We start from the raw sequence: 25,828 nt of genomic DNA on the forward strand, positions 1-25,828 counted from the left end.
GCCGGATGTCTGCCTGAGTAGCCATGCTTCACAGCGCTCCTGAGTTCCCCGACTCCTCATCCTGTTAATATCACCGCCATCCTTCTTGCAAAGTCGTTTTTCTAGACAGGACAAGTGCCTGCAGTCTGTACGGTATATCTATCTGTGTGTAGTTTCCGGATCGTGGGTTCTGGGGCCTTCCTGGAGCAAGGAGCGGGAGGCCGCACGGCACTTCCGGTTGGCGCGTGGCGGGAGGCACGCTGGAGTGCTGTCCTGCATATGGACATTGAGCTGGAGGAGGCTAGTGACTGAGATGGAGGGCGGATTGCCTGTTGATCCGGAGCTACGAGCTACGAGCCCTGCATTACCTGTGTGCTCCTGGCGTCGAGGTGGGTGTTGTGCTGCTGCCCATAGACGTGTGGTCTTAACCAGAGTGGTGAAGGGAGGATTTTATCCCTGGAACATTGTGTGCTATTGTAAGCCATAAGACTAGGCTATCTACACGAACGGTTTGCCTACCCAGCACTGGGTCCTGTACTGGTTACTTGTGGCGACATACTTCCTAGCCTGTGTGCTTGCTTCATCATTTGTTCCGGTTTGTCATCCATTTTGTGCATATCCTGCAATCTCTTCTACAATAGGTAGTAAGGCAGGGAAAAAGGGAAAGACCAGATCCATATCCCCGGTCACCCCTTCTGATGAGGAGTCCTTGGAGGATTTAGAGGATGGTGCTTCTGGTGCGGCCCTGTCTAAAATTAAAGCTAATGCAGTGAAAAAGCTGGCGCAAATTTACCAGACCTGAACGTCTCCCTGCCTCTCCAGACCCGTCTCGGTCTACGTTTGATGGATCAATGAGTCCTCCATGACCACAGAAACAGCATGCCTCTTCCTCACATGTGGATACAAAATTTGCTGAATTAAGATCGGCAATTAACTCCTGTCAATCTTTGCTGGTTACAAAAGTTGATGAACTGCGTCAGGATTTTGTTATACTGCGGCATGATGTACAAAAAGTGCGGGAACGTACTACCGAAGCAGAGCACAGAATTTCAGAGGTGGAGGATACTCTACGTCCTATCCCAGCGCAGATTGTAGATTTACGGAGGCAAGTGGAGGCCTCGGTGGAAAGGGCTGATAACTTTGAGAACAGGCTGCGAGGGAACAACATTCGCATAGTGGGGCTGCCTGAGAAGGCGGAGGGCACAGACTCTGCGTCTTTCCTGGAATGGTGGTTAGAGGAGACCTTTGATGCTACTGTCTTTACGGCTTTTTTTTTTTTTTTTACCGTTGAGCAAGCTCTTAGGGTCTCTGCTCAGCCTGGGCCGCCGGGAGGCCCTCCTCGCCCTCTTCTGGCTCGTCTGTTACATTTCCAGGACAGAGATGCTATTGTCCAAGCGGCAAGGCGCAAAGGAACTATCCTATAGAATACCCAACGGATTTCCATTTATCCGGATTTTTCAGTTGCTATACGGAAGCAGCGTGTTCGCTTTACGGAGGTCAGGAAGAAACTCCAAGACAAGGGATACAAGTACGCTATGCTATACCCTGCTAAATTGCGGGTTACTGATGGCCCTACCGCAAGGTTTTTTGTTTTCCCCACTGAGGCCTTGGAATGGGTGGCTGCTGCGCCTCGTGCCCCATGAGAGGCCTTGCCCCCCGATTGAAAAGGGGATCTGGGCAGACGCTCCTGGGTTTTCTCCTATTTCTCTTGGACTGTTCGTTACTTGAATTGGTCAGCAAACATGTGACTGTTGCTTTGAAAAGTTAATATGCATACCTACTGATATCTTGCAATGATGTATTTCTTACTAAGCTTAGGTGATATTTTTCTCTCCCCCCCTTTCAGTAGGGGTTAGGTCTCGGGATTGTGCTCCTTAGTTAGCTGCTAGCTTAGCCAGGGAGCACTGTTCTCTATTTGTATTTCAGTTAGTGGGTAAAGGTCTACACTAGCAGTGTTTAGTGCTTGACATGGTTAGTTGGAGCCTAATTTCTTTGGTATTGTATAATTTTAGGATACTGAAGATGGTTGCTTGTTTGAATGATTGGGTGCTTCTTTTCTCTCCATTCCCATTCTATATTTGTACTGGGTCTCCGGCTGCTTTCTATGCTCCAGGCGTACTATGGTTCCAATTAAGGTGTTGAGCTGGAATGTCCGTGGGCTTAATTCTAAATTTAAACGTTCCCTTGTTTTTAATTTTTTTTAAAATACTCGCTGCATGTTGTCTGTTTACAAGAGACCCATTTAACTGGACAAAAATGTTTGGCCCTTAAACGGGCTTGGATTGCCAGAGGTTATCATTCCTCAAACTCTACCTATTCTCTGGGAGTATCGATCCTTATGGCCAAAAGTGCGCACCTGGTGGTGTTGTAGGTAGCCTGTGACCATTTTTATAATACACTGTTCAATACATGGATCAAATTTTACTATAATTTTCATTCCCCCGCCTATAGATCCTGCACTGCTTGATTTAATAGCTCAGAAAGTGTCAGAATTCCCTGCTGGCCCGGTGTTAAGTGTTGGGGATTTCAATAGGGTCCCTGATATCTCAATGGATCGTACGGGGGTTCGGACAAAAATTCTGTTCATCTTAATTGTTGGTCCTCAATGCTTCATTTGACAGCTGTATGGCGCTGGAAGTATCCGTCTGAAAAAAAGGTACTCTTATTACTCTTCTGCCCATAACACGTTCTCTAGAATTGATCTTGCCATGGCGTCCCAGGAGCTTTTACCTGCAGTCACTTCTATAGACATCACTCCCAGGGGTATTTCAGATCATTCATCTCTCATATTGATGTTTTCAGCTTGTCCTCCAGCTGACTCCAGAATATGGAGACTTCATCCAGCATGGTTGTCCTCTCCTGAGGTCAGATCTGAGGTATTGTCCACTCACAATTTATATTGGGAACATAACCATACCCGGACCCCTTGGTAGCATGGGATGCCTATAAAGCCACGGTTAGAGGTGCCTTTGCGGCAGGGGTAGCGAAGTGTGGGGCGGTGTCCCGGGAGAAGAAGAGGTTTCTGGTGGGGGAGATTCAGAGGGCTGAGAGTGAATATATTCTAGATCCCCGTCCAGCCACGAAAAGTGAATGGGCAAGGACCCAGAGGGACCTACACACTCTGCATATTGAACAAAAAGAAAAAGCGTGTGCTGTCTACTGAGGCATCAGTGTTCGAATTTGGGGATAAGAACGGGAAACTATTGGCATACTTGACAAGGTCGGAGTGCCCATGTTCCTCTATTTTGTCTATTCTCTCCTGTGTAGGAATACTATTTACTGCCCTAAAGGATTTAAACAAAGTGTTTAGCGATTTTTATGCTGCATTGTATAGTTCCAGATGTAGTGGGCCCCCGGAAGACAAAGCAATTCTTGCATTCACTTCCCTTGTGGCGCTGATCTGTTGCGCAGGTGCATGAGTTAGACAGCCCGATTACTGATGATGATGATGATATAGCAAGTGCTATTCAGATGTTGCCTTCTGGTAAAACTCCTGGACTTGATGGCTTGGTGGCAGATTGGTATAAGGATAATGTGGAGGTTTTGGTGCCTAGACTTCGGGATGTATATTCTACTGCCTTGGAGGTGGGAGTCTTGCCTGCTTCCATGAGAGAGGCTCTTGTTGAAGCCAGGGAAGGATCCCACTCTGCCAGACTCCTATCGTCCGATCTTGCTTATTAACTCAGATGTTAAAATACTAGCCAAAGTATTAGCCACTAGATTGAACAAGGTTATATCATCCCTGGTTCATCCTGACCAATATGGCTTTATGCCTGGGAAGGGTACGGACATCAACAGGTTGTTTCTCAATATTGATGCTGCGCAATACGATGCTACCCCTGGTTTTGTTCTCTCTCTGGATACGTATAAAGCCTTTGGCTCGATTGAGTGGCGTTATCTTTGGATACTCCTCTCCCATTTCAATTTTGGACCGAGATTTATTGCTCTTGTACGCATTTTGTATGAAAAACCTATCGCTTGAGTGAGAACAAATATCTAAAACCTTCCCCTTGGGATCTGGTACTCATCAGGGTTGTCCCCTTTCCCCTCTATTGTTTGCCCTTGCGATTGAGCCCTTGGCTTTGGCCGTGAGGCATTCCGTTTCCATAAACGATATCCCTCGAGGTCCTATAATTGCGAAAATATCCCTGTATGCAGACGATACATTGGTGTACCTGGCGGATGATGGTCCTTCGCTGGCTTCCTTCCTACAATTAATTGACACATTTGGGGCCTTCTCGGGATTATCGGTTAATTGGTCCAAATCGGTTATGTTTCTGCTCTCTGCGGGATATGGTTTCTGGCAGGGCCTCCCTGTCCCATTACAAATAGTATCTCAATTTACTTATCTTGGGGTTGCGGGTTTCCCTTAATTTACTACGCTTTCATGAACTTAACGTGTGTCCGTTAGTAGTCTCTATGGAAAACCAGTTAAATGCCTGGAAGAATCTTCCCCTCTCATTATAGGGAAGGATAAATCTTTTTAAAATGATATATCTCCCTAAATTTTTATATCTACTCCATGTTTGTCCAATTCTATGGTCTAAACAATGTTTTGGACATGTTGATGGTATCTTAAGCTCGTTCTACTGGCAGGGGGGCATCCCTAGGTTTAGTCTTAGTCTCTTGCAGGCCCCTAAAGAATGGGGGGGGGGGGTGGCAGCGCCTAAACTTTATCTATACTACTTGGCTTCGCACTTGGTGCTGGCACACTGGTTGATTGACAGATTTAAGCAATGCGGCCACTGCGTTAGCAGGAGCACTTATGACTTCTTATGAGAGTCTTACCAACCTGTTATATAGGTTTAAATCCCCGTGTCATGCGCCGCTCACGTTGCAAACTATAGCTAGTGCCTGGAGAAAGGCACACACCTTACTGAAGGATATAGCAGGTCCATCTCACTCTCCTAGGACCCCATTATGGAACAATCCATGGTTGTCTCACCTAATGCCATTACCGGGGGGGTGATGTGGGCTGGGGATTCGGTTTTTAGGTCAATTGTACTCTGCAGATAGTGGTTTTGTATCTTTTTCTGAGCTTGAGGAGAGGTTTGGGGTCTCGAGAAGTTTTTTTTTTCATTATCTCCAATTACGCCATGCCTGCGTAGCCCAGTTTGGCTCTACCGCACCTTCTTTGAGCTTTTCTAGAGTGGAGGACTTGCTTGGCACCCTGGACCTTCCCAAGACTTTTACTCAAACGTATGCCTTGTTGCGGTCTACTATAAAATGGCCATTTGATATGGCATTTGTGGGGTGGAGGAGATATTCCGGATTTGGCTGAGGAGTGGAGGGAGGTGGAGCTTTCGTTCCTGGACTCCGTTGTCAGTGCAAGTGATTTTCTAATACAGTCGAGATTTATTATACTCCGGTTAGACTTCTGCGTATTGGGGCATCCGGGTCGGATAGTGGCTTTAGGTGTCAATCTGATGTTGGCACATACCTTCATTGTAGATGGTTATGTCCTAAGGTTTCCCCGTTTTAGTCTGCGGTAGTGGAGTTCCTTCATGATAACTTTGACTTTCCTTGGCTCCGCGCCCCTAGAGTGTGCCTTTTGGGCATAATGAATGAGATTGTACATGGCTATTATGATAGAACCTTCCTAGCACAAAACGAAGCGGAGAAATATTTTGATTATGGCATGGAAGGCCACGACATGTCCGTGTCTGGAGCATTGGATCCAATTAGTGAATAAATACGTACCTGTGTATCAAAAACTGTACCTCAATAGGCGCTGCCGTGACAAATTTGGGAAGTTTGGTCTAGATGGTTGGAGGCCTCGGACACTGCCATCTAATTTTTGTTTGCCCTTCTGGATGGAATGGGAGCAATGCGGGATGACTGGAGTGCTTGGTTGAATGGTGTGTGCATGTGTGTTCTTTTAGTTGATCTTAGGCATTTACTGTGGTCACTTCTTCTGATCCTGATTAACAGCAAAGTATATCCTGTGTCGTGATGCTCCTTTATTTGTTCACTGCCTTCTTTGCACATTGAATGCCTTGTAGTTACCAACCAGTTTTCGGGTTGGTACTTATGTTGTATTTGTATTTACTTGTACGATTGTACTTTGAAAATTAATAAATAAAACCTTTTAAAAAAAAATATTTAGACCCCCCTAGGTAAAGCCATGTCCAGGTCCTCAATATCTAGCAAGGTCACCCCCTTCAGTCTACCACCCCTTGGAGTTAGAGGCAATCAATGGTTACAGGCAGATTGGCCCTTGGTTGACCTCTATGATGGTGGATTATAGGGGATTAGGGAGTCCACTGTACCTACTTCTCTTCTGAGGCAGGGAAGACAGTGACGTTAGGCTGCACTGTTTTCGCTCCTCTATTTGGGGTAACAGGCAGATCTAGTCAACGCTGCATTTCCAGCCTAAAAGGAAAAACAAAAATAAAAAGATCTACCTGCAGAGTAGGTAGGTCTGCCTCATACAGACACTAAGCTAAAAACTGGTTTAGTTTAGTGCCTGCAGCAGGGATACAGCAGGTAGGAGGAGCTAACGCTGTTTTTTTAGCGTCGGTCTTCTAGTGGCAGCAGCTATACCCACAGTCATTCTGTGTCCCCCATTGACACGAATGAGAAATGTTAGTCTAAATGGGTCATAATTAATAATCCCATCTCCCCTGCAAATTTGCTAAAAATTCTTACCAAAATTCAGACTTCTCTCCATCAGCTTGGTTTCCTTTTTTTGCATCTTCTAGAAGCTTATCAATGGTAGCAACAACTTTGGGATCAGCTGCTATACTTTCTTTAAGAGATAAAAGTTTAAAAGGCAAAGCTTGAATTACATAAACCGACAAGACATAAATCTGAACAAACACATTTTAACACAGAAAGATAATAGGCTTTGTGCATTTTATTTTTTTAAACAAATTTACAAATCTAAATTTAAAAGAAAAATATACTGTTCCCTGCTTCTACTTAAAGGGTAACTAATGAAAAACTTATGTCAGAAGTTTTGATCGGTGGGGGTCTGAGAACTCAGACCCCCCACTGATCGGCTTTTCGCGGAAAGCCGAGCAGTTGGTGTACAGGCTCAATAGAAAGCCTATGGGCACGTCCACCAAATGCTCGGCTTTCCGATAAACGCAGATTAGAAGCTCAGTGCTCAGACCCCCGCCGATCAAAACTTCTAATACGTTACTATGACGTGTCAGAAGATTTTCGAAACTGTAGTTACCCTTTAACCTACAATCAGGGGCCAATAAAATTAAGCAAAAATCGACTGCAGTATCAGACGACACACAGGGTTGATTTGTAATCTGTAAATATGGAGGCACATTGGTATGCACAAGAACCGCATACATATAACGATTGGATATAAGCAAAGTTGCCTTTTTTTATTTTGGATGCTTAAGAGCAATCGGAGAATAAAAAATAGGAAAATTCACATTGTGCTAATGTACACATATATTGCAACCTTTGACTAAATAGGATATATTTATTTCACACTACATTTTATTTTAAATTTTTTTTAAAGATGTGAATCAGAAAGAAAAAAAAAAAAAAGAAGGACGGAGAATGCAATCAGCATGTAATTGGGGGTCCAGCATTGTCTGATGTGTGAGTACAGGTCTTATGAGTCTTGCCATGACCGACACTTATAGCATATCCACATATGGGACCCGCACCTCTCCCCCAAACTGGAATCCCTGACCCTGTTCCGCCTGTTAAACGGAGCATCAGTGCACAGCAGGATGGGTTTTTCAGATACAGTCAAGCTCGCGGAGCTTGGGCTTCTGAGCTACACCATCTCTAACACCCATAGAAGTGAATGGAATTTACGGAAAGAACGTAGCACAATTTTAACATGAAATTGATTCATATGGTTTGTGAAGTTGTAGAATGTAAATGTTAATCGTCCATCTATTAAAGTACACTGCTGCTACGATCTAATTGGAGTTCAATTATTAGGACGGCATTTATACAATAATTATAATGATAGAAATGTCCATCTAATGCTCCTAATGAAGAAAAAAAAAAGGATTCAAAACGTATCTAAAATGTGTCTGCAGATGGAATATCCGTAGCGGATTAGGCCCCATTCACATCAAGTTTATTTTGCTATGTTTGATGTATACGCCGGGAAAAGCTCACAACCTAGATGTTAAAAGTAGGCTGCGACAGAGGCGAACACAACATTGGTAGCCATAACCCATAGGCTAAAACAGGACAGGTTACAAACTATTAGGACTCTTCATGATGTCACCCATACACTATAATGGCATCTGTTAAACGGATACATCATGAAGAGCTAATGATGTATCCGCTTAACGGATGCTTGTGATGGATGCCAAACACTTAGAGTATCAGCCTCAGATTTCTGCCGTGGAGCCTCTTATAAAAATACACGTTGGATTTGCCATAGGCATTACCATTACTTGTGAACAGAGCCTTAGGGGTGTCAGAATAGCGGGCAGAGATTGGGAGAGCTTTGAGCCACTCAATTCTGTATAAAGGGCACACGAGCGACACTTCTGTGGAAGTCAGTCTGTTCCAAAGTACCGCCAAAAATCAAGACGGAGTAACACACTATTCAAATGGCCCTTAGACATCTTATAGATTCCTGCATCTCACAACAGTTGGCCCTTTAACACATCAGGGTTGGACATATGCCAGGAACCAGGTAGCCAATGCACCTAAAAATGTAATACTGGTGGCTATTTTTTGGGTTGTTTTCTATTGAGGTTTATCAAGTTCGCTCATGAATTGGTCTAAATAAAAAAAACTTCTACATGGTTTCTGAATTCTACAGTATTTCGCACAGAACATCTAATGACAATATAGAACAAAAGCCTTTGTTTAGTATTGCAATATTAGATTAAACAACCAACCTTGACTATCCGCATCAGTAGCGTCAGCAATTCCGGCTCTGGATTTTAAGGTGAATTTATTGCCTCCATTTTTAAGCCAGCCTTTCAACTGTAAAATAAATTCCTCCCCAAAAAGAAGTGAGTCCTTGAAATTTGGATAACCTGAAGCCTTCGGACATGATTCAGAGACACCCAGTGCTTCAAGTATATTATTCTGCCGGGTGGTAGTAATCATTGCATATGTTTGGCCTATAAGAACCATAGATTTCCGGCACAACGACACAGTGTTACTCAGGGAGTAAAGAAGTTGTCCTGGATCTGCAATAGGATTCTTCAGTTCAAATGTATTAGAGGCCATCAGCAGAGGCGTTGCACATCTTAGCAAACGCTGCTGGATCATCATCATCTCCCTGTCAAATGGTTTGATCACTTCAAAGAAATCATTCTTGGTTGCCACAGTTCTTGTTTTAACCAACAAGTCCAACAGTTCATTGTCTATTTTGGGGCTTATCATGGCCGGATGAATTATAGATTTCACACTAGAAAAGCACATTTCTCTGTGATATAATGTCATATGTCCTTTAAAACAATCCACTATCATCTTACAGGTGTCAGTCTTCACTTTGAACAGAGCCTGATGTTGTTTCAGAAGGTCACAGTCGACATTCAAATTATTAAATTTGGCCCATTTCACAACGCGCACGCTGAATTTAAATGCTGGATGACCGCTGTCTAAACTACCAGGTTTATTGTTTGAATTTTTTTGTGAAGTGGAGGCCCCACCAGCTTTACCTGGTCTACTACCAACACTCTGAGCATGCTGTATTGCAAGATCTGGTCCAGGAAAAGGGCGATTAAGCTCCCAATTTCTACGAGAACGATTCATGTTTTTAGAAAAGAATTCTCCCCGATTTAATGACCTTAAGTTTTCGAGTTCACTGAAGTGGTGATTTGTAGCATTTAGTTGTTCTCGGTATAACCTCTCCTTTATATTTGGGTCAGCAGGACCCCATCTGTTCAAAAAAGGATTAAACATTGCTCCACCAGGGGGTCCCCTTCCTAATTCATGATGGTAAGGCTGGTTTAAAATACTGCCTCTCCTTGTCTCCATACCCCAGCCCCTGCCTACAGAACTGTGAGGTGTATTCCATGGGTGATCTCTTTGTTTATCTCTGTAAAGAGATTCCATGTCATTTATTTGCCTTCTTGCTGCGGTTGGACCTATTTAAAATAAAGATAGAAAACAAGGCCAACATGTAATTCAGGACATAAAACTTTGGAATTAATGAACAGCGGTTACATTTATTGGACAAAAATTATTAATAAAGATAGTAAAATTGAAAGCGCCCATAGAATATAAAATAATGAGAAGAAGCCTCCTCACATGAATCACAAACATGGCTCCTACAATAGCAGGAAGCATAACTGCTACATAAAAGATAGTGGGGCTGGCCCAACAGCAGAATTGTAAACATTAAGTGCAAATATTATATTAGATCATTGGGAAACTGCTATTTTAAACAAATTAACTTTGCGTTTTCGATTGAGGTCTACTGCCACTTTTGCTTTCCTGAGTAAATTTGTGTTGGAACACCTTAGTATAAAGGCACCCAGGAGTATGAGCTGATCACCACGGATTCTCTAACCCCCAGAAATAGGAGGTTATAACTGGGGAAGCTGCATGTGGCCATTCATTTCTACTGAAGTGGTAAAAATGTATGAGCAACCATGAAATACACGGTTACATAGAATACATACATTCAGGTCCTTCAGAACGGGAGCTGTATTGAATGTATTACTTATCGTGTAGTAGTTCTGAGTTACAGTCTGTATTATAATTCATGCCTCTATTTATAATTCTGCTGGCTTCAAAGCTGAAATCTGTCAGCATTTCGTGCCTGCTCTAGCGATCTGCCTTCTACATAAAGTGTAGCCTTTCCCTTATACAATGTACCGTAATGAAACCGTACATGTCCTACTGCATTATAGGAGTTCAGCGAAGCTGTTAAAACGTGTTTAACAACAATGTTGTTGAAAGTTTCTAATAGCTAACAGAATTGTGAATGCAGCTCTGGAATGTAACACAGGATGAGCTCAAAATAAAGAAAGCAAGGAATGCCTTAACATTTACGTACTATTTTTTTTATATATAATAATTGATCAATCGTAATGTCATGTTCAAAGGTGGAAATGCCCTTTAAATAGTGCTAAGTGGGCTTATCATAAGTGCTAGAATTACAAGTGAGGTAACATTTAGCAAACACTTTTACATAATATACAGTTACTGTTATAATATACTACTCACCCTCCAACTGCCGAAAAGTATCGGAGATTGCTTGATCCATGCTTATATGGTATCTTTTCATTTTCTCTTGTACTATTGCATGAAAGGTTTCACGGCTCATCCTTTGGCCCGCCATACTTTAAATCTGTAAGGCAAAGAAGTTAGAATTAGAATACATTGGATTATCAGAGCAAACTTCAGCAAAATAGTTTAACTGAAAAGCAAGAAAACACATTGGATAGGTTATACACATGATTAGAATACTAAACCACGATAGCAACATATCTCAAAAGCACATCACAATTTAACCCCTTCCCTCTTTGGCCACTTTTGACCTTCCTGACAGAGCCTCATTTTTCAAGTCTGACATGTTTCACATTATGTGGTAATAACTCCGGAATGCTTTTACCTATCCAAGCGATTCTGAGATTGTTTTCTCGTGACACATTTGACTTTATGTTACTGGCAAAATTTGCCCGATACATTCAGTATTTAATTGTCAAAAATTAGCAATTTAAATGTATCTGCTTGTAAGACAGGCAGTTATACCACACAAAATGGTTGCTAATTAACATCCCACATATGTCTACTTTAGATTGGCATCATTTTTTTTAAACATTTTATTTTTCTAGGACATTACAAGGCTTAGAACTTTAGCAGCAATTTGTCACATTTTCAAGAAAATGTCAAAATGCTATTTTTACAGGGGCCAGTTCAGTTGTGAAGTGGCTTTGAGGTCCTTAACCCCTTCCCGCTCCTTGACGTACTATTACGGCATGGCAGCTGTATCGTTCGCGCTCCATGCCGTAATAGTACGTCTCGGGAGTAACAGCCGTTTCGGCCGTCCTCCCGACACATACAGGAGCTGTGACGCTCCTACAGCAGCTGTCACAGCTCCTACAGCGGGGACCGATCGCTGTGTCCCCGCTGATTAACCCCTTAAAAGCCGTGTTCTATAGAGATCGCGGCTTTTTAGGGGTTAAGCTGCCATCGCCGGCCTGCTACACGATAGCGGCCGGCGATGGTGACTATGGCAACCGGACACCAAACAATGGCGTCCGGCTATGCCATAGACGGAAGCCTAGTGGGTCCTGACAACGTCAGGACCCACTATTCTTGCTGTCAGTGAGTAGCTGACAGTTCTAATACACTGCACTACGCATGTAGTGCAGTGTATTAGAATAGCGATCAGGGCCTCCTGCCCTCATGTCCCCTAGTGGGACAAAGTAATAAAGTTAAAAAAAAGATGTGTAAAAATAAGAAAATAAAAGATTTAAAAGTATTAAAAGTAAAAATCCCCCCTTTTCCCTTATCAGTCCTTTATTATTAATAAAAATATATAAACAAACAAATAAACTATACATAATTGGTATCGCCGCGTCCGTAACGGCCTGAACTACAAAATTATTTCATTATTTATCCCGCACGGTGAACGCCGTAAAATAAAATAATAATAAACCGTACCACAATCACAATTCTTTGGTCACTTCACCTCCCAAAAAATGGAATAAAAAGAGATCAAAAAGTCGCATGTACCTAAAAATGGTACTGATCGAAACTACAGTTCATTACGCAAAAAATAAGTCCTTGCACGGAGTTATTGATTGAAAAATAAAAAAGTTCTGGCTCTTAGAATAAGGTGACACAAAAAGTGAATGATTGTTTACAAAACATATTTTATTGTGCAAACGCCATAAGACATAAAAAAAAACTATAAACATCTGGTATCGCCGTAATCGTATCGCCCCGCAGAATAAAGTGAATATGTCATTTATAGCGCACGGTGAACGCTGTAGAAAAAAAAAGAATAAAAAAACAATAGTAGAATTGCTGTTTTTTAGTCACCACGCCACCTAAAAATAGAATAAAAACTGATCAAAAAGTCGCATGCACCGCAAGAAAACTACAATGGATTCCTCAAGGGGTCTAGTTTCCAAATTGGGGTCACTTTTGGGGGGTTCCCAATGTTTTGGCACCACCAGACCTCTTCAATCCGGACATGGTGCCTAATAAAAAAGAGGCCTCAAAATCCACTAAGTGCTCCTTTGATTCGGAGGCCGGTGCTTCAGTCCATTACTGCACTAGGGCCACATGTGGGATATTTCTCAAAACTGCAGAATCTGGGCAATACGTATTAATTTGCGTTTCACTGATAAATCCTTTTGTGTTATAAAAAAAATGGTATAAAGAGGATTTTCTGACAAAAAAAATATGTAAATTTCACCTCTACTTTGCTCTAAATTTCTGTGAAACACCTAAAGGGTTCATAAACTTTCTAAATGCTGTTGTGAATACTTTGAGGGGTCTAATTTCTAAAATGGGGTGTTTGATAGGGGTTTCTAATATATGGACCCCTCAAAGCAACTTCAGAACTGAACTGGAACCTAAAAAAAAAAAAAAAAAATGAGGCAATACTTCACTTCTTACATTATACTGATAATGAGCCGTGCCCACCCCGAGATGACCCCAGTTTTGACCGTTTGTATAAACGGAGACCCCTATTAGACCGTTCCAGTGCCCGGTTTTCCCAAGCATACACCCCCGAGAAGTGTATTTCTATTGATGAGTCCCTGGTACATTTTAAAGGGAGGGTTCAATTCCGAGAGTACCTGCCGGGTAAGAGGGCAAGGTATGGCGTGAAGATGTATAAGCTGTGCGAGAGTGCATCAGGGTATACCTACAGGTTTAGGATATATGAAGGAAAGGCCACCCCCAAAACAAACTGCATCCTGGACTACAATAGGTACATGGGAGGGATGGCCTTGTAAGATCAAATCCTGAAGCCCTACAGCGGCATGCGGTGTGGTATAAGAAGCTGGCCGTGCACATCATACAGATGGTTTTGTACAATGCGTACGTGCTGCATCGATGTGCAGGCCAGACGGGAACTTTCCTGGAATTTCAAGAGGTGATTATCAAGAACCTAATCTTTAGGGACCAAGAAGGGGGGGCACCCAGTACTTCTGGAAGCGGGGCCACACGCATCGTACCAGGGCGGCAACACTTTCCAGGAGAAGTTCCCCAAACTGGCAAGAAGGGAAATAGTCAATAGAGGTGCAAAGTCTGCTATAAGAGGGCGATAAGGGATGACACAATATATCAATGTGACACGTGTCCCGAATAACCAGAGCTCTGTATGAAAGAGTGTTTTAAAATTTATCATACATCCCTTGGTTTATAATTTACCCCAATTTTACTTACCCTGATGCACTCCACACAGCTTATCCCCCCTCGTCTTTCCCCTCTGAGCCCTGCTGTGTGCCCAGGCAGCTGATAACAGCCACATGTAGGGTATTGCCATACCCGGGAGAACCCACATTACAGTTTATGGGGTGTAGGTCTCCGGTCAAAATGCTCACTACACCTCTAGATGAATGCCTTAAGGGTGTAGTTTTTAAAACGGGGTCACTTCTTGCGGGTTTCAACTGTATTGGTACCTCAGGTGCTTCTGCATACATGACTTCGCACTAGAAAATCCCCAGTAGGCCAAATGGTGGTCCTTTCCTTCTGAGCCCTCCCATGGGCCCAAACGGCAGTTTATCACCACAAATGGGGTATTGCCGCATTCAGGACAAATTGGGCAACAAAATGGAGTATTTTATTTCTTGTGAAAATAAGAATTTTTTAGCTAAAATGAAATATTATTGGAAAAAATATATTTTTTTTTAATTCCCAGCCCAATTCAAATAAGTTCTGTGAAGAAACTATGTGGTCTAAATGGTCACATTACCCATAAATGATTTCCTTGAGGGGTGTAGTTTCCAAAATGGGGTCACTTTTGGTGGGTTTCCATTGCTTTGATACCCCTGAGGCTCTGCAAATGCGACATGGCACCCGAAAACCAATCCAGCAAAATCTGGACTCCAACAAACATATAGCGCTCCTTTCCTTCTGAGCCCTCCCATGGGCCCAAACGGCAGTTTATCACCACAAATGGGGTATTGCCACACTAAGGACAAATTGGGCAACCAAATGGGGTATTTTGTTCCCTGTGAAAATAAGAAATTTTGATCACAAATGACATTTTATTGGAAAAATGAAATTTTTTTCATTTCACAGCCCAATTCAAATACGTGCTGTGAAAAAACTGTGCGGTCAAAATGGTAACAACAACCATAAATGAATTCCTCGAGGGGTGTAGTTTCCAAAATGGGGTCACTATTGGGGGATTCCTACTGTTTTGGCACCTCAACACCTCTTCAAACCTGGCATGCTGCCTAAAATATATTGTAATAAAAAAAGAGGACTCAAAATGCACTAGGTGCTTCTTTGCTTCTAGGGCTTGTGTTTTAGTCCACGAGCGCAGTAGGGCCACATGTGGGACATTTCTAAAAACTGCAGAATCTGGACAATACATATTTAGTAGTGTTTCTCTGGTAAAACCTTCTGTGTTACAGAAAAAAAAATGAATAAAATTGAAATTCAGCAAGAAAAATGAAATTTGCAAATTTCACCTCCACTTTGCTTTAATTCTTGTGAAATGCCTGAAGGGTTAAAAAACTTTATAATTGCTGTTTTGAATACTTTGAGGGGTCTAGTTTTTAAAATGGGGTGTTTTATCAGGGTTTCTAATACATAGGCCCCACAAAGCCACTTCAGAACTCAAGAGGTACCTTAAAAAAAAGGCATTTGAAATTTTCTTAAAAATATGAGAAATTGCTGTTTATGTTCTAAGCCGTGTAACGTCCAAGAAAAATAAAAGAATGTTCAAAAAACGATGCCAATCTAAAGTAGACATATGGGAAATGTGAAGTAGTAACTATTTTGGGTGGTATAACCGTCTGTTTTACAAGCAGATGCATTTAAATTCAGAAAAATGCAATTTTTTCAAAATTTTCTCAAAATTTTGCAATTATTCGCCAATAAACACTGAATATATCGACCAAATTTTACCACGAACATGAAGCCCAATGTGTCACGAGAAAACAATCTCAGAATCGCTTGGATAGGTTTAAGCATTCTGACGTTATTACCACATAAAGTGAAATATGTCAGATTTGAAAATGGGCTCTGAGCCTTAAGGCCAAAACTAGGCTGCGTCCTTAAGGGGTTAAATATTAGAAACCCCAAAAAAGTCACCCCATTTTAAAAACTGCACCCCTCAAAGTATTCAAAACAGCATTTAGAAATTTTAACCCTTTAGACGTTTCACAGGAATTAAGGCAAAGTAGAGGTGAAATTTACAAAGTTCATTATTTTTTTTCCCAGAAGTTCATATTGAATCCATTTTTTTTGTACCACAGAAGGTTTTACCAGAGAAATGCAACTCAATATTTATTGCCCAGGTTCTGCAGTTTTAGGAAATATCCCACGTGGCCCTAGTGTGCTACTGGACTGCAGCACCGGCCTACGAAGCGAAAGTAGCACCTAGTGGATTTTGGGCCTCCTTCTTAAGAGGTCTTGTGGAACTTAAACAGTGAAAACCCCCCAAAAGTGACCCCATTTGGGAAACGACACCCCTCGAGGAATTTATTTAGGGGTGTAGCAAGCATTTTCACCAACCAGTTTTTTTGCAAAAATTTTTGTAACTAGGCCATGAAAATCGACATTTTTTTCAAATAAAATGTAGGTTTAGCTATTTTTTTTTGATTTCCAAAAGAACTAACGTAGAAAAAGCACCACAACATTTGTAGATCAATTTCTCCTGAGTAAAACAATACCCCACATGTGGTCATAAACTGCTGTTTGGACACACGGTACGGTTCAGAATGGAAGGAGCACCATTTGGATTTTGGAATGGTTTCTGGGCGCCATGTCACATTTGCTGAGCCCCTGTAGTACTAGTACAGTGGAAACACCCCAAAAGTGACTCCATTTGGGAAACTGCACCCCTGAGGAATCATCTAGGGGTATAGTGAAAACTTTGATCCCAAAGGTTTTTTGCTGAATTAGAATTAAGCCATGAAAATGAAAAATATTTTTTTCCAATAAGATGTAGTTTTAGATCAAAATTTTTCATTTTTACAAGGATTAGAGAAGAAAAAGCACCCCAACATTTGTAAAGTAATTTCTCCCGAGTACGGTAACACCCCATATGTGGTTATAATCAGCTGTTTACATATATGGGAGCATTCAGAAGAAAAGGAGCGGTATTTATCTTTTGGAGAAGAGATTTTGCTGGAATGGTTTGCGGACAGCATGTTGCATTTGCAAAACCACTGATGTACCAAACAAAAGTGACCCCGTTTCAGAAACTACACCCCTAAAAGCATTTATCAAGGGGTGTAGTGAGAATTTAGACTCCACAGGTGTTTTTCAGAAATGAATACGCAGTGGATGGTGCAAAGTGAAAATTGCAATTTTTCCACTGATCTGCTCATTCATCGCACAATATGTTGTGCCCCTAGAGAATCTTACCCCATAAATTGTTAAGTGGGTTCTCCCGGGTATGGTAATGCCTTACTTGTGGCCATAAATTGCTGTTTGGGCACACTGTAGGGCTAAGAAGGGAAAGACCGCCATTTTGAGCATGGATTTTGCTTGGTAGTTTTTCTGTTTGGGGTTTTGCTGGTATTTCAGTTTAGAGTGTGGGAGTATATGTAATCTGTGCGGAGTACATCAGGGCATAATAAGAGGGTATAATAATGGGGTAAATAATACAATTATCCATAGATGTGTGTTACGATGTGAAGCAATCAGTTATGCGCAGGCCGGTGTCACACTGATAAACGGTTTTCTTTCTTATCCCCCTTTTGTAACGCTCTGCACCTTTTGGGGACTTTTTCTCCTTCGTAGTTTGGGAAATATTGCTGGGAAAGTTTTGCGCTGGTATAATACGGGCACACTTGCTTCCAGCGGATGTGCTATGTCCCTTCCTTTTTCTAGTTCCTAAATACTAGGGCCCTGAAACTGAAGGAATGTTCCCCTCCGGCCTGCGCATTGAGATGTTTTTCATCACCGCATTACTAGTGCCATAACTTTTTTATTTTTCAGTTGATTGAGCGGTGTTCGGGCTTGTTTTTTGCGAGACGGGCTGTAGATTTTATTGGTACCATTTTAGAACACATACGACTTTTTGATCACTTTTTATTTCATTTTTTGATAAAGGAAATGACCAAAAACAAGCAATTCTGAAATAGTTTTTTCGGCATCCACAGTGCGCCCTAAATTACATGTTAGCTTTATTCTGCGGGTCGATACAATTACGGCGATACCAAATTTATATAGTTTTTTTTAATGTATTGCAGCTTTTGCACAATAAAATCACTTTTTATAAAATCATTTGTTTTCTGTGTCGCCATATTCTAAGACCCATCATTTTTTTATTTTTGCGTTCACAAAGCGGTGTCAGGGATTATTTTTTGCGGGACGGATTGCCATTTTTTATTAGTACTATTTGAGTAAATGTGACTTTTTGATCACTTTTTATAGCATTTTTTGGAAGGAGATGTGACCTAAAAACAAAGATTCTGGGGTTGTTTATCATGTTTTGTTTTTTTACCGCGTTCACCGTGCGGGATAAATGACATAATAGTTTTGTAGTTTGGGTCATTCCGGACGCGGCGATACCAATTATGTATCGTTTTTTTTAATTTCTAAGTTTTTTCCCATAATAAAATACTTACTATGGGAAAAAAGTCAGTTTAGCTTTATTTTTATTTGAAACGTGTGTTTTTATTGTTTTACCACATTTTTATTAACTTTTTTTTACTTTTTTGACTTGTCCCACTAGGGGACATGAGGGCCTGATGCCCCGATCGCTACTCTAATACACTACACTACATACGTAGTGCAGTGTATTAGCGCTGTCAGTTATTCACGGACAGCAAGCCTATGAGGACGCGCCGCAGGCGGTTCCTCATCGGCTCCCGTACAAGGCAGACTCGGACGCCATTTTCTGGCGTCCGATTGCCACAGCAACCCAGCGATTGCACCACTGGGTTGCCGGTCGGGTTAAAACCTATCAGATGCTGCGCAATATTGAGCGCAGCATCTGAGGGGTTAATCAGCCGGATCGGAGAGTAGCTCCGGTCCTGGCAGTTACAGGAGGATGCCAGCTGTATAATACAGCTGTCACCCCGCGGTGATGGTGCCGGCTCTGCTTCTGAGCCCGCACCATCACTGCGACGTAACTGTACTGCGCTTTGCGGGAACACCTTCCCGGCAGCGCCGTATATATACGGCGGATGTCGGGAAGGGGTTAAGGGAATAAGTAAAACATAAAATGATAATTTGTTAGAAAAATTAGACAAAGCTAGGAGGACAGCCTGGACACCTGAGATATAAAGAAGCACTCTGGCAAATTTATTTACTGCACATATGTCCTCTCACCAGCAATATTCCAACAGTCATTTGTTACTTCCCAGCTCCGTTGCATTGACTTATTTTGAACCCTTTCATTATGGGCAGATGTGTCATGTGACGCGCTTCCCAGTCTGACCAGTAAAATAGAGCATGCTTACCTGCTTAGACAGATCAATTTCTTCTGTGTGGCCAACTTACTGTGAACTACAGAATTACATAGTGTATAAAAAAAAAACCTGAAAAAAACAACCTGGCAGCTCAGAGACCCCTCCCCAACCAGCTCCACCCTCTTCATTCCTCTGTAGGTCTTTCTATGCATAGAGTGCTCCTGCGAAAAGGAGTGCAGTGATAGAAGGGAATCCCTTCAATGATTAGCTGCATGGTTAAAACTCCCCTGACCCACAGACTGTCTATACTATCTAAATGCCATGTGTAGAATCTCAAGTGTATTTCTAGGAGACGCTGCTTCTTACTGCTCTCCCCCGTCTTTGGCTTTTAAGAGCTAATCGGGAGAAACCTATCACAGTCAGGAGGCAGGCTGAAAGCTGCATCACATAGGAATCTACTGAGACTCTGCAGTGTGTGTTAGTGGACAGAAGCTCTGTGTCACGGATTTGTCACCTACTGCCCTTCGATAGGACGCAGAGCAGAGCAAGTGCAGTGTGATGAGACTGTCCCCTCAGCCAAGCTAGAGGCATGATGGGAAATGTAAACTGCATTATGGGAACCACATCAGAGGGGAAGAAGGAACCAAGATGGAAGACAATGGCACATTAACTAAAACAGGTATACACAAGAGCCTCTACATTATTCCTTAACCCCTTCAGGACCGAGCTCACTTTGGCCTTCAGGACCAGCCCCATTTTTTCAAATCTGACATGTGTCACTTTATGTGGTAATAACTCGGGAATGCTTTTACCTATCCAAGCGATTCTGAGATTGTTTTCTCCTGACATATTCTACGTTATGCTAGTGGAAAAATTTGGTCAATAAATTCATTGCTTATTTGTGAAAAACACCAAAATTTTGAGAAAACTTGCAAAAATTATGATTTTTCTAATTTTAAATTTACCTGCTTCTAAGACAGATAGTAATACCACACAAAATAGTTATTATTTCACATATTCCATATGTCTACTTTATATTTGCATTGTTTTTTGAACATTATTTGATTTTTCTACGACGTTACAAGGCTTAGAACTTTAGCAGCAATTTCTCACATTTTCAAGAAAATTACCAAAACCTATTTTTATAGGTACCAGTTCAGTTCTGAAGTGGTTTTGAGGGCCTTATATATAGAAACCCCCATAAAAGTTACCCAATTTTAAAAACTACACCCCTCAAAGTATTCAATACAGCATTTAGAAAGTTTCTTAACCCTTTAGGTATTTCACAGGAATTAAAGCAAAGTAGAGGTGAAATGTACAAATTTCTTTTTTTGGTCGGAAAATTCATTTTAATCAATTTTTTTCTGTAACACAAAAGGATTTACCAGAGAAACGCAACTCAATATATATTATCCGGATTGTGCAGTTTTTAGAAATATCCCACATGTGGCTCTGTTGCACTAATGGACTGAACCACAGGCCTGAGAAGCCAAGGAGCACCTAGTGGATTTTGGGGCCTTCTTTTTAATAGAATATATTTTAGGCACCATGTACGGTTTGAAGAGGTCTCGTGGGGCCAAAACAGTGGAAAGACCTCCAAAAAGACACCATTTGGCAAACTACACCCCTCAAGGAATGCATCAAGGGGTGTAGTGAGCATTTTAACCCCACAGGTTTTTTGCTGAATTATGTGTAATTAGTCCGTAAAAATGAAAATCTAAATTTTTTTCAATAAAACGTAGAAATTATAAGTTTTTACAAGCAATAAAGAAGAAAAAGAACCCCAAGATTTGTAAAGCAATTTCTCCTGATTACGGCAATACCCCATATGTGGTAATAAACGGCTGTTTACTCAATTGGTTTTCGGGGGTCATGTCGCATTTGCAAAGCCCCTAAGGGACCAAAACAGTGGACAACCCCCAGAACTGACCCCCATTTGGGAAACTACAGCCCTAAACATAATTTGTCTAGGGGTATAGTGAGCAATTTGATCCCATAGGTTTTTTGCTGAATTAGGCCGTCAAAACTTCTATTGTTTTTTATTCTTTTTTTTTTACGGCGTTCACCTTGCGCTATAAAAGGACATATTTAAATTATTCTGTGGGTCGATGCGATTACGGCGATACCATATGTATATAGGTTTTTTTATGTTTTATGGTGTTTGCACGATAAAATCACGGTTTTAAAAAAAAATTGTCGTTTTTGTGTCGCCATATTCTAAGAGCCACAACTTTTTTATTTTTCTATCAGGAAAGCTGTGTGAGGGCTTGTTTTTTTGCGGAACAAACTGTAGTTTTTATCGGTACAATTTTTGGGTACATGCGACTTTTTGGATCCCTATTCATGAAAATTATTTGGGAGCTGAAGTGACTAAAAATAGCGATTCCGGTATCGTTTTTTAATTATTTTTTTTATGGCGGTCACCGTGCGGGATAAATTACATTATATGTTTATAGTTCAGGCCGTTACGGACGCAGCGATACCAATTATGCATAGTTTATTTTTTTCCAACAATAAAAAGGACTTTAAGAGGGGAAAAAGTAAATTTTTACATTTTATTATTTTGACATTTTACTTTTGTACATTTTTTGTAACTTTTTTATTTTTAGTCCTTCTAGGGACTTGAAGATCCAATTGTTGGATCGTTGTTATAATACCCTGCAATTCTTATGTATTGCAGGGTATTATACCTGTCAGTTTCCCACTGACAGGAGGCATATTAGGTCCTGCCTCTGGCAGGACGTAATCGCCTTCAATAAATGGCAGACACGAAGCCTTTGTTAGGCTTCCGGTTGCCATAGCAATCGCCCTCCGCAACAATCGCCCCCTGCAACAATCGCGTAGCGGGGTGCCGATGTTGCCATAACAACTTAAATGCGGCAGTCACTATTGACTATCACCGCTGTGATCCGACCCGATGTTTTCCCCAGTAGTAAGGCTGCTAGTAGCAGCCTGTACTGGGAGATGCCGGGCTGCGGGGAGCGTCTGTGTGCTCTGTTAGGAGCACACGTAGATTAACGGGCTGCAGGCACAACGACCAGCTCTGTAGCCAGTTAATCTACGTGGGGTGGTCGGGAAGGGGTTAATAATAGCTTAAAGCGGCTCTGTCACCAGATTATAAGTGCCCTATCTCCTACATAATCTGATCAGCGCTGTAATGTAGATAAGTGGTTTTTAATTTTGAAAAAAAATTGAGCAAGTTATGAGCAATTTTAGTTTTATGCCAATTCGTTTCTTAATGACACTGATTGGTCAGCGTCATACACTCCTCTGTACAACGCCCAGTTGGTAAAAAGTAAAAATACGCCCAGTTATTCATTAAGAAACTAATTAGCATAAATCTAAAATTGTACATAACTTGCTCAAAAATTATCGTTTTCCAAAACAAAAACCACGGTTATCTACATTACAGCGCCGATCAGATTATGTAGGAGATAGGCCACTTATAATCTGGTGACAGAGCCTCTTTACGCTTAGGGCTGGGCAATTGATAAAAAAATAACAGAAACCGAAATTCAGCGCCGATAGCCGACGTAATGTTCGCATTTCGGTTCGGTTATTACATGCAGCCCAGCCTCTGCCGTCAGTAACTGTATTCTACCCAATTAGAATCGCTAAAGGACAGAAGTTGTCACACTAACCTGATTTGTTTTTATGAAGAGGCGAGCAGAAGCCTAGAAAGAGGGGCCGCTGTGGATATAGTGTTTTTGGACTTTGCAAAGGCATTTGACACTGTCCCTCATAGACGTCTAATGGGTAACTTAAGGACTATAGGTTTAGAAAGTATAGTTTGTAATTGGATTGAGAATTGGCTCAAGGACCGTATCCAGAGAGTTGTGGTCAATGATTCCTACTCTGAATGGTCCCCGGTTATAAGTGGTGTACCCCAGGGTTCAGTGCTGGGACCACTATTATTCAACTTATTTATTGATCGAGGATGGGATTAATAGCACTCTTTCTATTTTTGCAGATGACACCAAGCTATGTAGTAATGTTCAGTCTATGGAAGATGTTCGTAAATTGCAAGCTGATTTGAACACACTAAGTGTTCGGGCGTCCACTTGGCAAACGAAGTTATGTAAAGTTATGCATCTGGGTACCAACAACCTGCATGAATCATATGTCCTAGGGAGAGCTACACTGGCGGAGTCACTTGTTGAGAAGGATCTGGGTGTACTTGTAAATCATAAACTAAATAACAGCATGCAATGTCAATCAGCTGCTTCAAAGGCCAGCAAGATATTGTCGTGTATTAAAAGAGGCATGGACTCGCGGGACAGGGATGTAATATTACCACTTTACAAAGCATTAGTGAGGCCTCATCTAGAATATGCAGTTCAGTTCTGGGCTCCAGTTCATAGAAAGGATGCCCTGGAGTTGGAAAAAATACATAGAAGAGCAACGAAGCTAATAAGGGGCATGGAGAATCTAAGTTATGAGGAAAAATGAAAAGAATTAAACCTATTTAGCCTTGAAAAAAGACAACTAAGGGGGGGGACATGATTAATTAATATAAATAAATATATGAATGGCACATACAAAAAATATGGTGAAATCCTGTTCCATGTAAAACCCCCTCAAAAAACAAGGGGGCACTCCCTCCGTCTGGAGAAAAAAAAAGGTTCAACCTGCAGACACGACAAGCCTTCTGTACTGTGAATCTATGGAATAGCCTACCGCAGGAGCTGGTCACAGCAGGGACAGTAGATGGCTTTACAAAAGGGTTAGATAATTTCCTAGAACAAAAAAATATTAGCTCCTATGTGTAGAAATTTTTACCTTCCCTTTCCCCAACCCTTGGTTTGTTTAGTTAGTGTTAGTGACATTATGGCGAGGAAGTTATTTAGTACTGAGGAGGCATACGTCATGCTGTGGTCTGAGACTGCATCAGAGATGGAACCTGATTTAATCAGTGACGATGATCGCGTCACTTTAGGTTCATCTTCAGGGGACGTTGTCCCTGATGCAGTAGAAACAGCGGAGCATGAAAGCGCAGGGCCAAGTAGCGCTGTAGCATGGGACAGCCTGGTCCCTCCAGTTCAGGCTCTTGTATGGGCATCTGCTCCATCTTTTGGGCCTAGAATCCACTGATTTACTGCCACTCCTGGCAGAACTGTGTACATTGCAAATTTTGTCCAAATGGATTACTTCCATTTATTCATTACAGACGACCTCCTAAATATCATTGTCCACGAAACTCATTTCTATGCCACTCAGTATATAAGGCAGAAACCTTCATCAACACATGCGAGAGATTGGACGCCCACCAATTTGCTGGAATTAGGCTCACCCTAAATATGGGTATTGTAAAAGAGCCCTCCATTAGGTTGGACCCACCTAAGCCACCCCAGTGTATTCTGCAGTAATGCCCAGGTCTCGTTATGAGACAATAATGAGGTTCCTCCACTTCAACGCACAGGCCCCCCCTAAGTACCGATGCAAACCGTGATCGGTTGTTCAAAATAAGACCGCTAATAAATTCCCTGAATAATTTATTTCTGCAACTCTACACCCCTGAGCAGAATGTAAGTGTGGACGAATCCCTCCTCAACTTTCATGGCAGACTTAGCTTTCGCCAATATCTACCTTCAAAAAGGGCAAGATATGGCGTTAAGCTTTATAAATTGTGTGAAAGCGGGTCAGGATATACCACCGCCTTCAGGATTTATGAAGGGCGGGACCGCTCAATAAATGTTCCTGGATGCCCCCCTGATCTTTCCACCAGCAGTAAGATTGTGTGGGAGATAATGCAGACTCTGCTTCACCAGGGGTACCACCTGTACTGCGATAATTTTTATTCGAGTGTGCCCCTGTTTAGGCATTTGCATGCTGCAAGGACTGGGGCATGTGGTACCATGCGCAAAAACCGAATTGGTTTTCGCATCAATTAGTGGGGAAGTGCATGGTAAAGGGGGACTCCTGTGCTTATGCATCTGAAGAATTGCTGGCAGTCAAGTTCAGGGATCGCAAAGATGTGTATCTACTAAGCACAATACATACCGCAGGAACAGTGGCAGTGAGGGAAAGAGGGGCAACGTCGGACAAGCACAAACCAGTGAGCGTGTCCGAATATAACAAGTACATGGGGGGGTGCATTTAAGCGACCAGGTTTTACAGCCCTATTTAGTGAAACGCAAAACAAAAACCTGGTACAAAAAAAAAAAAAAAAGTGGCCATTTGTCTCCTGCAGGTGGCAATCCACCAAACAGAAGCAGAGACACATATTTGGATTTCCAGGAGAAAATTATTGAAGGCCTCATATTTGATGTTCAGGACACCAGAGAATGCCCCCAGTCTGAGGATGTCACGCGACTGACTGAAAGACATTTCATCACTCGCATTCCCCCAACATCAACTAGAAGCAACCCCCAGAAAAAGTGCCGCGTCTGCAGAAAAGACGG

At 41.9% G+C, this 25,828-nt stretch overlaps 1 protein-coding gene across 3 annotated transcripts in view; it reads right to left on the reverse strand.

The window, feature by feature from the left end:
- Positions 1-25,828, reverse strand: part of LOC142648736 (SURP and G-patch domain-containing protein 2-like) — an 84,700-nt gene that overhangs the window by 55,882 nt on the left and 2,990 nt on the right. For all 3 annotated transcript variants that reach the window (XM_075825472.1, XM_075825471.1, XM_075825473.1), the window contains exons 2-4: positions 11,098-11,221; positions 8,814-10,013; positions 6,628-6,727 (exon numbers count right to left, since the gene is read on the reverse strand). In XM_075825472.1, coding sequence (XP_075681587.1) covers positions 6,628-6,727; positions 8,814-10,013; positions 11,098-11,212 — 1,415 coding nt within the window. In that variant the 5' untranslated portion in view covers positions 11,213-11,221. The remainder of the gene's footprint in view (positions 1-6,627; positions 6,728-8,813; positions 10,014-11,097; positions 11,222-25,828) is intronic.

Source organism: Rhinoderma darwinii, chromosome 1 (genome assembly GCF_050947455.1).
Source record: "Rhinoderma darwinii isolate aRhiDar2 chromosome 1, aRhiDar2.hap1, whole genome shotgun sequence".
NCBI lineage: Eukaryota > Metazoa > Chordata > Amphibia > Anura > Rhinodermatidae > Rhinoderma > Rhinoderma darwinii.